General features: G+C 43.4%; 1 protein-coding gene across 1 annotated transcript in view; it reads right to left on the minus strand.

Moving 5' to 3' along the window:
- srrm3 (serine/arginine repetitive matrix 3) overlaps positions 1–13,922 on the minus strand; it is a 79,049-nt gene that overhangs the window by 19,986 nt on the left and 45,141 nt on the right. The window contains exon 4 of the mRNA XM_022746099.1: positions 9,115–9,216. Coding sequence (XP_022601820.1) covers positions 9,115–9,216 — 102 coding nt within the window. The remainder of the gene's footprint in view (positions 1–9,114; positions 9,217–13,922) is intronic.

Raw genomic sequence — 13,922 nt, forward strand, 5'->3', positions numbered from 1 at the left:
TGAGAGAGTGGGAAAACAGGAGCCGGGGCAGTGCAGGGATGCTCAGCAATTGTGACGAGGCTCATTTTCTTGTTTCTTCTTATTGGCGCCCCCCCCTCATCCAGCTGGGTATTAGAGCAACACATTTAAGCCCCGCTCCCCCGAGTCAGGCGAGAGACTGAGAGAACTGGGGGAGGAGGGCACTCTACCATTGTTTTTGTCATTATGATATCCAGCAGTCACTGCACAGGTTTATTCTGCTGATAGCTCCGTGCTCTTTTCCCATCTCTTCCTCCTTCTATCTTTTCTTCTTAGAGTCTTTTGCAACCCTTCCTTCCTTCCTTCCTCTCTTCTTCCTTCCTTCCTTTCCTTGATTCCCTTCCTTCCTCCTGCCTGCCGCCTTCCTCCTTTCCTTCTTCCTTCTATTCTTTCTTCTCTTTTACTTATGTCTTTAATTCCTTCCTTCCTTGAATTCAGTCTTTCTTCCTTTCCTTCATTCTATTACTTTTTCTTCTTGTCTCTCTTTTTTACATTCCTCTATTCCTTGAATTTGTCTTTCTTCCCTTCCCCTCTTCTAGTTATTTCTTTAAACTCCTTTCCTTTCTTCCTTCTTTTCCCTTTTACCCATCCAAATCCTCTGCCTCTTCTTTCTTTCTTTCTTTCTCTTTCTTTCTTTTGTTCTTTCTTTCTTTACTTTTCTCCGTCCTTTTTCCTTCCTTTTATTCTTCCTTAGTTTTTTTTACTTCTTCCTTTCTTCCTCTTCTTCCTTTTCCTCTTCCCTCTTCCTTGTCTTCCCTTTGTCCTTCCCTTCTTTCCTTCAATCCCTTCCTTCCTTTCTTCCTCCTTCCTTTCCTCCCTCCCTTCCTTCCTACCACAATAATTGTTGAAACTATTTAACAAAGAGACAACAGAACAAGAGAAAAAATGAACCAACAGCAAAAACATCTGAAACACTCTGTAATATTTGGAAATATTCCCCAGTGAGCAAGCTATTTACTTATTCACGTTTATGTTCCAGTAAGTTGGAAACATCAAAGGTGGGACACATCTCTGATTCAACCATCACATGTGATGGCAGCTGTTGACCAAACCTTTGTGAAAAGTCAAGAGTCTTTCTGGTATGACCACATCACTGATGACGCTCACAATGTTATTGTACACACTCACCTGTCTCGCTTGTGTTCTTCCCACTCTTTTTCTTCTTCTCTCTGCGAGTTGGGCGGGAGGTAGCTGCAAAAACCTATTGCATTGAGAGAGGAGACATTCTTTTGCAAAATGCAATGACTGTAAAAATGAGCCTCCAGGATTGCAGGTTAAATCCTTGGCCTTTCACTTGTCATTGTGCTACATTAACATTTACACCTCAGAGGGTGAGCGCAGGTTCATCCTACAGTTAGCTCAGCTGCTTTCTTTGGTGCCCAGTGCTCATATTCATCCTTCCTGCCTTTCCCCACTTATTCTTTCTTCTCTTCACCACCAGTCTACTTCCTCCTTTCACTCTCTCTCTCTCTCCTTTGCTTGACCTTGTCAAGAGAAAATTGGAAAGACGAGACTATGCTTGCTAATTCACTCACTACGATTATCCTCCCCCCCCCACACACACCACACACAACTGCAGTATCTGATGCTCGTTTGCAATAATTCAACAGGAAAATAATTGGAATTCCGTTTCACAAACACAGTTAAATTACTCTGTGCAACGAGGCTGGAGAGAAAAAAAAAAAAAAAAAGAAAAATCGACACGACTTCATCAGGTAGAAGCTTGTTTTTCCACTCACCGACTTCCTTCGAGCGGCCGGATTTCTTCTTCTGTCCTTTTTAGCTTTTTTCCTACGTCGGGATTGGAGAGCTGCTTGATTTCCTCTTCATCTGGAATGGCACAGAAAGAACAGAAGGAGAGGGCATGATCCGAGATGGAGAGCGAAAAGGCAGAAACTACATGGACAATGATTTTATAAATAATCATTGTTCAATAAGGAATAAATTTCGAGTTATAGTTTATTTGTGCCAGTGCCAATAACAGACGATAAGGTGTGTTTCTCCATTTCCACAGTTCATTTCTGCCATAACACACATATTCATTTCAATACGATCTCACAATGGAAAACAGGAAATGCTTCAAGAAATTTACACACTTAGTTCCTTGGTCGGTAAAGTTGACACCAAGCAGGAAACATTGAGTCTAAATGACCATCTGCATTACGGCTTTACATAAAATAATAATGGCTGTGTATTGTCTTGTTTTTCTGGGTCACGCTTCTTACTTGGCATCCAGCTCTTGCTAGTTAGATTGAAGAGCACTTTTTGCCCTGATATCAGTTGTATGTTCATGGGTATTTAGTCAAAGGAAAACAGCCAAGCGCCATGTGAGAGACCCAGCGAAAACAGATGGCTGATTAATTCATCACTTGAGGGGATGAGGAAGCTGGTCAACCAGTTGTGTGTGTGTTGGTGTGTGTGTGGTGTTCCGTGTTGTGTGTGTGTGTGTGTGTGTGTTGTGTGTGGTGTGTGTTGTGTGTGTGTGTTGTTTTGAACATGTGATTTACCTGTTGTCACTGTGGTAATCTTGGTCATAGTCTCCATCTTCATAACCAGCCAACTCAGGTTCTCTTCATACTCGTTCAGGCGGGTTAGTGCAGGTGGTTGATCCTGAAAACACAAGAGTTTGAGGATCATGAAGACCATGAAGAACCACGGTTTCCATATCAATCCTCAGTATCATCATCAGCATCATCATCATCAATGTCATCATCAAGAGTCCAGAGCCATGCTGGCAGCTCACTGAGGTTGTAGTGGTACTTTGAGGCTAAAATGTTAATGCATGCTAGCATACTCACAGTGCCACGCTAACATGCTGATGTTTAGCAGGTGTCATGTTCACCCTCTTAGTTTAGTTATGTTAGCTCGCTAACCATAGCCTGACCAAGGCGGAATGTTTGAAGTTAATCATTGTATCGTATGCTAACATACATGCTAAGTAAACATTTTACAATCTCTCTGTTGGACAAACTGACGGTGAGAGTTTCTAAATGACCTGATTAGACGTTTCTGTGTTGCAATTTCTTGTTACTGTGTGTGTCCTGATCCAATACACTGTATCTACAATACGCTGATATTGGTCGTATGTATCTGCCTGGATGGATTCAATGTTTCAGCTTTAATGCTAAGAGTTGCTAATTAGCACTAATCACGAACAGCTGAGGCTGATGGGAATGTGATTCATTTTAAGTATTGGACAAATGAAAATTTTGACCTGATAATGGTGCTGGATAGAAAGTCAGTTTCAATTGAACTCACAGTAATAACTCATAGGGTAAGTGTGACCTCTGATGTCACACTGTTCACTTGAGAGGGGTTGTAGTGTCTCTGAGATGCTTTTTGTAAACGGTTCTTACTGGAATTTGTTATTCAGAGAAAAAGGCAACTATGACCTGTCCTCATTGCAGTTTGGCAAAAGAGGCTTTTGGGGGATGGGGTGGGGTGGGGGAGGGTGGGGGGACTTCAGTAGATTCTCTGCTGTGTCTAATGTGTGATTCATTTAAGACAACAGAGACTGACCAGTTTCTTTATTCATCACTCACACACTAAACTTTGTTGTGACTGCAGTGTGTAATCTTCCCTCACCACAGCCATGTGAGAATATCATCATTTCTCACACTGACAACTCAGCTTGTGGGATTCATATCTTGTTTTTCACACATACTGTATTGTATATAGCATCCTACCTAATCCTCCCTGCCTCACTGCCCCCTTCCCTCTCATGTGGCCTCCTCTGATCCACAAAATCTGACCTCGCCGGCTTAGAAAACCATAAAAAAAACCCACATTGCACTGACTTTTTACCTCCTGTGGTCCCAGCTCTCTGAACCCGACACGTCCCAGTACTGTTACAATCTCAGCAGGTCATACTCTGGGCTTTTCTGGCAATTTTTACACAAATATAAAGCATAGAGAAATCTGTGTGGAGGTTATTTGGATTAGAGTGATGATGACACAGTCATAACCTCGATGACTACCCATGCAGCCTCAATTAGTTAGAGAGAGATAAAAACAGGCAGGAGTAATGAGATGAAGAGGCTGAAGTGCTGCACGAAAACAAGTTAGCAAAGCAAAGGAGAGTGCATCTGGAGGAAGGAGATGAAACACATATGGGAAACGCTATCAGAACGAATTTAACATTAGATCAGGATAGAGAGGAGGGGTGACAAAATAAATGGTGTAAAGTATATGGAAGGACAGAGTGGAGCGGCCTTGAGCAGGGAACAGGTCTGACGGTTTGTTAGGAGGAGATGAGGAAACAGAGCCTTTAATTGGCTGAGCACCACTGGGCACAGCAGGGATGCCAAGTACCAGCAAAATAACCTCACAACAACCTGACAGCCCTCTCCGCACACATGCAGTGTTTGAGCGAGCTCAACACACACACACACACACACACACACACACACACACACACAAACACACACACTGCAACACTCGCTCTAATGAATAAACTTGCATTACACCAATCATGGAAATTTGAAAACTTGAGCAACAAAAACAATTCAGAGAGGAGAAAGTGGCAGTTCAGCTTTAACAAGTTAAAAACTCATTAAGTTAGAAACTGCCTATGAGTGAATATTGACTAGATGGCATTTCAGATAAAGGATACACTGCAAGTTCACTGAGCTCATTTTATCACTATAAAACGGAGAGCATCTAACTTTTGAATACTGTGCTGAGAGGAGGGAGACACACACAATGCTCTGCAGTAAATAACCCCCCCATCACGTCTCACTTTTTCAATTTCAGTTCTCACTAAATTCTCTTTAAACACTATCGTTTGGATTTTGCCTCTCAGGCTTCACACAGGCCACCCTGCAGACACGACTCAGGGCTGTAAAAAACACTTCAAACTCCTCTGCACTTGCTTTATTTATATATTTTGCATGTTTTAATATTCCTCTAATAAGATGTCAGATTAATATTAAATATGGCCGTACAGGACAGTGTTCTTTGTAGTGATGCCGCAGGTGAAATATTTATTTATCACGTAGGAAAAGGTCTCTATCAACAAAAGCTACATGCAATGTAGAAGAAGTAGAGTGTGTTAATGATGCAGCTTTTTACACTGCATTTCTAATGTGTGTTATTAGACTGCCATTAATTTGAAAAACATATGACCACCTCTGTGATAATGTGCTTTCTTCTACACTGATATAAATGTGTAAAATGTCACTGTTGGCTTTCACATAATGTTTTTTGAATGTATTTTTATTTTTGACCGCTTCTAAGAGGGTGAGACCTTTGCATTTGCAATACTTATTGAATTAACATTTACAATCTCAATTTGGCCTTTTAGAAAACAAAAAGGTTAATTTCACAGCCGTTCAGCCTTTTGCCTGACACTAGTGTCCCTGCGGACCGGGAATGAAGCACACTGCCAAAAAGAGCAATTAACAACAATTGAAACTATCTAGTGGTTCCCATGCTTAGTCATTAGTGATAAATCAACTAATTCCCCTTCCTGTCTGTAATCTCTTCATTGATGCTACGCTTCAACATGCCGGAGACATCTGTCCAGTCTGGTCCTGATCAAGACGGCGTCCCTGTTAGGCAGATGAGTGAGTGTCCCTGTCTTTAACGGTGCCCCGGTGAGGCAGGACGCTCCCTAATTCAGCCACTGTCCGTGGGACCTGGCAGTGATGGACTGTGGCCAAGGCCCTCCTCAGGGCTGCGGCACAAAGTGGTGCAGCTCCTTCATATCCTAACTCAGACAGCCACTCTGCCACTGAAGGCTTGGATATATTTCTATTGCTGTAGAGAGTTATGGTTTGTTATTCTAGGGGGGGAGGTGGGTGGAGGTTGGATTGATTACTCCTCAGGATGAGGGTGGGGGCAAACCTAGTCGCTGCTTTATGGTGGTCAGATTAAGATGAAGGATGGACTGGGCTGGGAGTTTAAACTGAGCTGATCGATTCTGTGATTATTGGGGAAAGAGCTTGATGCTCTGTGTGCACATAGATTAGATATCTGCATTACAGTCATTTCTATTAAAATGAAATATATTTCTGTTTCTTAATGAAGAAACCTGGTCTCAGGCTTCTCATCAGATATTGAACGGCTATGTGAAGCCCAGCGTCTGATTCTCCATTGATCCCGCTCTGATCGGACAGCCTTGGTGTGTAAGCCTGAAAAGCTCCGACAGGCTTTACACACTGCATTCCTTCTCTCGCTTACGTTCCCATCCATTCTGCAGGAAATCAATGTGGGGCATTGGTAAACAGAGTTATTAGGTAGCTGTTTACTGCTAGTGTATAAGAGTATTAAGCTACAGCTGAGGGGCCTAGCCTGTCAATAGTACCAGTCCCTGTGGACAAGATGGCATCGCAATAAAACCTCCCAGCTGAGCAAAACTCAAACACACTGAAGGCAACAGTACATTTCAGAGCGGGACGGAGCAAATCTGCAAATCTATATGACTATATCGACATCTATATAGCTCTGTGTTGATGTATATCTGTTTTGGCATGGATAGAGATAAAAGACAGAGAGTGCTGTGACACAGACGAGCCAGAAATCAGTGCTGCCTGTTTACCACCGTGACTGAAGGCCTCATAAACCCACATTAAGTGACGTGAGGGTCCGCTGATGTATTACCTATTAATGCTGGGGATTGCTGATCCAAGTATCGGGGGGGGGGGGGGTCCAGAGTGCAGTTTTGAGCAGGGGGACATACAGTAAGACATTCTTGCTATAATGCTCCAGATTTAGAAAGTTCACTTCAAAAAGTCACAATGTGGAGCAGAGGGACTCACTGTAGATTACTTCAGAGGGGTCTGAAGTTCAGTTCATTCATGTCTGTGTGTGTGTGTGTGTGTGTGTGTGTGTGTGTGTGTGTGTGTGTGTGTGTGTGTGTGTGTGTGAGAGAGAGAGAGAGAGAGAGTATAGACGATGTGGAGAAGTGGAGGGATAACAAGCCTGCAAATTACAACCTTCTTCAATTTTCCACATCAAGGTCTTTCTGCTGAGGGAAAGTTGCAGAATTTGAGGCAAGTTCTGAAAATCCTAAATTGACCTGACTCAGAAGTGCCCTTCAGAGTGAATCATGCGAAAAGCAAAACAAACGAAACTTGCTGTATCTTTGTAGTTTGCTTTCTCTGGGCCATGATTGTTTTTTACATTCATCCTACTGTACATGACTGTCTCCCTCCTCCAGCGTGTTCTAGTTTAATGTCAGACACCAGCTGAGGTGCAGAGGAGGGAGACTCATTAGTCCTGTCTGTGAGACAGGAAGCATCAGCGTCATTACCAGTCATTAGTTCACAGACGGCGGGTCACGTTGCCACCGCCATACGGCCTCTCTCAGTCATTCACACGTACAGTACGATGGACCGACTCAGGAGTGCCACCACACCCACTTCCTGCTGTTGCTGTTTCTCATGTTTTTCACTGTGTGTGTGTGTGTGTGTGTGTGTGTGTGTGTTTCTGTACACTCATTCATTCATGTTGATTCCTTTGATTCCATCTGTGTTTGCCTCAGATGAGGCGTCTTTCCTCCCACCTCATGCTCATAGCTACACTGTGGCTTAATGCTACACAAATTGACAATTATCATGCCAATCTTCACCTCATTGGCCTCCAGCAGAGTTTGGAATAAACTTTAAAATGCTGCTGATTATTTTTAAACCAGTGGGGTTCAAGCACTCCCTGCGTATTCAGAACGAGGCATTACCAGTCAAAAGGATTCAAATTAAAATTCATTGCACCTTTGCAATTAGGGTCCGTATTCTTTGTAACTGACGGCCTGAAGACGTCATTAGACTGGCAGGTCATTTCTCATAACCCATCAAAATCAATTTCTGTTTGCATTTGTTATTTATTGCTGTCTATTTTTATCAGATTTATTTGTTACAAAGCTTTTGTAATCATCTTGTAATTAATAGATACAATACAAAAGGCTTTGGGTTCCTTCATAAATTTGCTGAACAGAATGTGGTAAAATAAGGAGAGGGAGGTGAATAATTGTGCATGCACACTGGGGGTGTAAAATGAATATAAATACATTATTTGGATTTGCACAGATAATGTCACCTGAAAAGATGTGAAATACAGCTTCATTTTTCCTTCTTAACCATTGGCTGTGCAGCGCAGGATGAAGCTTGACGGATGTTTCCGAGGTGTTATTTTTTACCTCGAGATCCCATTAAACTCCGGCACCTTGACAGCAGACTGGAAACTGACAAGCTGAAGTTTGGGACCTTCTCTGAAGTGCACTGACACTTCAAACAAACTTTACTTCCAATCATTTCTGACTTTTAACACTGAGCTGCTGCTCTGTTTCCGCCTGCACCTTTCACACTTACACAGCTTTTATTTAGACTCACTTCTTACTGTTGTGTGAAGGTGGGACTGAAATACAAACCATGTTTAATTATTTGGCTGATCCAGGTACATGGTTATGTTGTTGAGAGCTTATAGACATACACATGAGGAGAATAAATGGAGTAAAAAACTATTCAGTGCAGAAAGTGAGGCAGATTAGACAATTTAAAACCACTATATACAGTATAAATTTGAATACCAGTGGTGGATAGTAAGTACATTTACTCAGTTTTGAGGCACTCTACCTGAGTATTTCCTTTTTCTGCTACTTTATATTTTATACTAGGGAATATATTGAACATTTTACTCCACTATATTTATGTACTAAATTTGATTGACAGTCAATCTGCAAATTAATGACACAAAATCAATCATCAAACAAATTGTGATGTAACAGGCTAAGATGTCATTTCATTAACAAGATCCCCAGCAGTATATAAAGGGGTTGAAATAAGCCTGAGCTTTACCAGTTGTAAGTCCAATAACAAACATTATACTGAGCTGGACTTCTCTGCCTAATCAGCACTTTTACTTTTGGTAATTTCGGGGAAAATTTGATGATAATATTTTTGTACTTTAAGTAAAATTCTGAATTTCTGCAGCTTGATATTGCTACTTCTACTTCAGTAAAACATCTTCCACCGCTGCACTACAGGTACAGATATTGTGACATAAACAGATAGTTCTAATAGATACGAACAGACACAAACAGATAGAGATAATTCCTAACGCGCACATCACAGACATTAAACCTGACGCACGGTGACTTACACTGGTTGTGTGTGTGAGCCTTCTCTGGTGATAACGCCCTCTTTGTCCATCAGCATTTGTCTGAATGTGCTCACTTTCTGTCGGATCTCTTCTTCTGTGTACCTGAGGACGGACATGAAGACATAACAGTTAGCGAGGGAACACTCATCGGGGGTTTTGCAGCTTTGACGACTCGCTTCAGTAGCGAGCAGACAGGGGTGAAGTGAACTCTTCTCAGCGTTAACCACAGACTGTGTGAAGGCCTATGAAGAACCTGCAAATTAAAGCAGCAGCTTCTAATGACAGTCCTGAATGCAGAGGGGGCACCTGTGAAGCTAATTGTCATCCGTCATAACTCCTCCCCCCTGCTATCACACAGAGTCTGAGCAAAATGTCAAAGACTGTCTCCAACCGTGTCCTGACCAAACATTACACTCTCCCGAATGATGTATATTCTGATGACTCACTGTCAGCCTCTTCTGACCCGGGCCGGTTACTTGTTCAGGCTTGGGCTGCATGTCATGTTTTATTCTGCGGGTAAGCGCTGTATAACTCGCTGAGCTGAGAGGACCTGAGGGGCAGAGGAGCTCTCAACAAGCTGACACACACAGAATACTGCCGACCGCTGCAGTGGCGCACGAGAAATTACTGTCAGTGTCACATTATAGATTTGTATTCATATTTGCTAATTGATTAAAATTCGGGCTTTTTTTCATTCCAGGCGTATAATGGGTGCAGCAGGAGAGAATCACAATGATCAGTTATACTTTAATTCATCGTGATCTTACTTCTCCTCCCCGTTTGTGAGCAACACCGCAGCCTGTGTCCGCAGACCTGCCGCTGGAAACGTGGTGACAGCTCTGCAGGGACACAGCAATAATTCAAACAGCCTGTCTGAGCAATCACAGCAGAGGGAATGAAGTCGATTCTGTTCTTTTTCCATACTACAAATACTCAGAGGGTAGCTGTGCAGCTCTGTGAAGGTACACGGCCCTTTAAATGCACTTGTACACCGAGCTGATCTCCTGGTGTATTCATACCATCTCACACCAGCTCCACGTTCCGCTCTGGCGCTGGTAATGAGCTGTAATGAGCTACAGAGGCACAGAAACATGAAGGCAGAGAGGAGGGAGAGGAAAAAGCCAGAGAATTAATAAAGCTGTGAAAGCGTGGCCGAGAGCCAGATGACAGAGTTAGACCGGCTGGAAGCCTCCGCCATTAATAAATCTACTGTGGTGTTCATATAGAGTTCAACAACAAGAGCTGTAGCTTCATATTTAGAGAACAGATAAGAGAGTCGCATCAGTCTTTCAAGACAGTAGTGAAAGTGAATGTGTAAGTACATTTTCCAAAATGTCAAAGTTACTATAAAAACAAAAGATTTACTGAATATAATAAAAGCTTTGGAGCAACTATAATCTTCTATTCATGATACCTACAGTATATACCTACACCACGTGTGATACGTCGCATGGGTAAAAGCATGAGGAGGCCTGTATGTGATTTCTGAACATTTCATTCCAAGTACGTCGACATGACACCAGCAGCCTCCGCTCCTCTGGGCGTGTTGTCTCACCGAACAGTTGGAGCTGCAGCGGAGGACGTGACACACGGAGGCAATTCATGTACTTTAAAACCCTCTGCACCCGACTGATGCAATTTGCATCAAAAAATATTTCTTAATTGAATCTGAACACACAGATATTATAAACATATTTCTAAGATCCAGTGTGACTTACACTTCCTGAGGATATCATTATCTCTGTCGCCAGTATGTCTCCATTATCTCCATCGAGAATAAACGTCTGTTTTAAGAATCTGCTTTGAGATCCCAGAAAAAAACGTGTCAACTTCAGAACTTTTAATGGTGTTGTTTGACAAAATGTAAACAAAGATAAAAAACAGGTAGCCCACTGCAAACCCCCAAACTTCATGGTCCTCTTTACATTCCTCAGTTCCCTCAGGCTTGTCTCGGGGGGGCGGGGTATTAGGAGACAGTATTAGACTTTGAAGCCCCAGCGCTACCATTAAGATTTCTCTTAGATCTGAACTAAGGAACCTGAGCTTACAGACCCAGACCAAAAGTACACAAAAGACTTTTCCACATGCAACTAATGTTCCTGTTTAATCACAATTAAAACATCTGACATTGACAGAGGAGCTGTCCATCACTCAGTGCTGAAACAGACTCTTACATGCTTCAGATTCTCTCTCCATCTCTTAACTGCAGCTCAAGGCACGACCAGTTCTCAGCACGGAAATGACATTAGTCTGAGGAGCGTTTACTTTTCTCAGATTAAATACAGCAGCCGATACCACGTATTCTGAGCTGTGTGCTATCAGCACACTGAAGGTGCAGAGAATGAGATTAGGAGAAGTGTGGTGGAGAGCTGTAATACCTGAAAGATGGCCCAACAGAGAAGAAGCCAGCCGGTGTGACAGCACCATCAGGTCCTGCTGCATGGCAATCTCTCAGCCCAGCGGCTGTCAACTCAGCACAATGGCTACAAGCACACACTTTATATTCAGGGCTTTCCGTGCACGGCGGAGGAGCCATCACCATACGTTAGCTGCTTCCTATGGCTGCTTTCCGACAACTCTCCAGCAGTCCCTGCGTGCTTTCAGCTGTCTGTTAGGGATCAAAGGAGGGTGTACAATAGATAAAAGGGTGAGAAGGCTCAGAGAGGATACTGGCTGTGAAAATGAATGTGTTCTGGCCAAACATGTGCCGTGACTGTCTGGCTTTCTCCTTCACATTTGTGCTGATGATGGTGAGGATGTTAGCGCCTGCAGCTACCTCTATTGACACAGCGGTTAAAGCAAGAAAATAGGGGTCACAACTTGTGGGGCTAAAGCTTCTGTTGACTCGTGGGCTTCAGTATAACTTCCTCCTCTTTCTCTGTCTTCCCACTGAACCGATCGAATCTGAAGAACAGCACAGCTTCACAGCAGGAAGCACAGCAAAGTTTGTTTCTTTTGGATGGGTCTAGCTTCCTAACCAAAGTCAGAGAGTGAAGGCACAGCACTGGTGCTGCTTCAAACATAGAGCCTCAGGTTTAGAAATATGGTTCAACAAGAATCCCCCACAGCACCTGAACACCTGCAGGAACCTGGTGAACGGTCGGCAGGTTCACCCACAGACATAAAAATCTATGGACACAATGAATTCTGAAAAGAAAACCATGTTGATGTGAGACTGAAAACCCTTTCTTCCATTATGGCTGAACTTTTGAGTTGCACTTAAAATAAGTGATGAAAGAAAAATCCATAATGAGCTTGAATCAATCTGTGTAAATGGCCACATATTGGACATTTGTCAGAAGCTATTAGAAGAAGCAGACTAAAACAACACATCTATCCTCTGCACATTTAATTAGCACTTCTCGCAGCTGTAAAGGTAGCTGCTTTCTGCCTAACGCACCATCTGTTCTGCCCTGACACCGTGCAGAGGAGGGGCTGATTGGAGTGGTCACTCTCAGGGATGGGCCGGGTAATACTGGATTCCAATTAAAATGAATGTTAAACTGTGCAGGGCACTTGTATATTTTCATTTGTGTGTGTGTGTGTTAGTGTATGTGCATGAGGTGGGGGCGAGGCCAGAGCCAGCCAAGTGGAGCCAAATGAAAGCCATTTAGCCCAGGCCTGTTGCCTACAGCATGCAAAGTCCCAGTGATTTGGACAGAGAGAGACAGGAGACATCGATCAGAGTGAGGGGGCTCCCCACCACCCCAGGCATGAAAAATCACCACGATTAAAGAACTTGATTGGAGTAATTAGACAGCTCCGAGCACCCACAGATTTCCCCCATTAACTCATGATCCTGGAAAATGAATAGCTTTGGCCCAGAGACCATTCTTACGCTGATAGTCATCGATTTGATGAGGAGGTGCCTATGTGTAGGGCGTGTGTGTGTGTGTGTGTGTGTGCTCCTCCTGACTGCCAGGGATGTCTCTGCATTTGGTATCCGAAGGGCCTTTTTCCACAAGTCGTCCCCAGGCGCTGCTGTACACCTATGAAACTCTGCAGCCATCAATCCCGCTGCAGAGAGCACAGAGGCAGAGTGACGCCAATGTAGTTAGTAAGATTGAATGGCGCTGGGAACATGGAAAGGCAAACCCGAACACCCCCACATTTCTATTTCAGGGGCAGAATTAAAAAGACTTACCGAGAGCCTTGGTGACGCTGCCACTGTGGTTCAACACTCATGTGGAGAGGATGTTCAATTGATGCTCTCTGGATTCACAGATTTTCTGGTTAGATAACACACCAGACAAAAAGAAGCAAAGAAAGAGAGACCACCTTTCTCTCACTATATAAAGCTGACCTCTCCGCCTCCCCCACAGTGTAAGCAGATCAGTGTTTGGAGCACCACAATCCGCCATTGCCACGCTTTCTGATCGTTCATCTTCTGTAAGACCTCCTGTAACAACAGCATTTGAAGCTGTTGTTGTCTCGCATGGACCTTCTGTATACGCTTGGGAGCCCCGCAGTGTAAAATGGGTCATTGTTCCTGAGATGCCTTCCCCTCCAATTTTCAGTCTTATAGGTCACAGGCTTATGGTCTTATGACGCGGGCTTTGGCTTGCAGGAAAAGCTCCATCAGAGCAGAGATAGTTATTTTCTCTGGCTCTGAGAGCATCTCTCTTAATGGGATCCTATGGCTACTCATTTCTCTTGCAATTCAAAGTGTCACTGCAGATGTCACTAAAGCAATACGGTGGCAGCAGTGGCCACAATGCTGCATCGTAGCTCCCAGGCCATGACTGAATTTAAACTGTGGCCCTTGTTTGCCCTCCTGTGCATTTAAATTCAGTCATACATCCCTGTGG

Source organism: Seriola dumerili, unplaced genomic scaffold (assembly GCF_002260705.1).
Source record: "Seriola dumerili isolate Sdu_G_001 unplaced genomic scaffold, Sdu_1.0 BDQW01000091.1, whole genome shotgun sequence".
Classification (NCBI taxonomy): domain Eukaryota; kingdom Metazoa; phylum Chordata; class Actinopteri; order Carangiformes; family Carangidae; genus Seriola; species Seriola dumerili.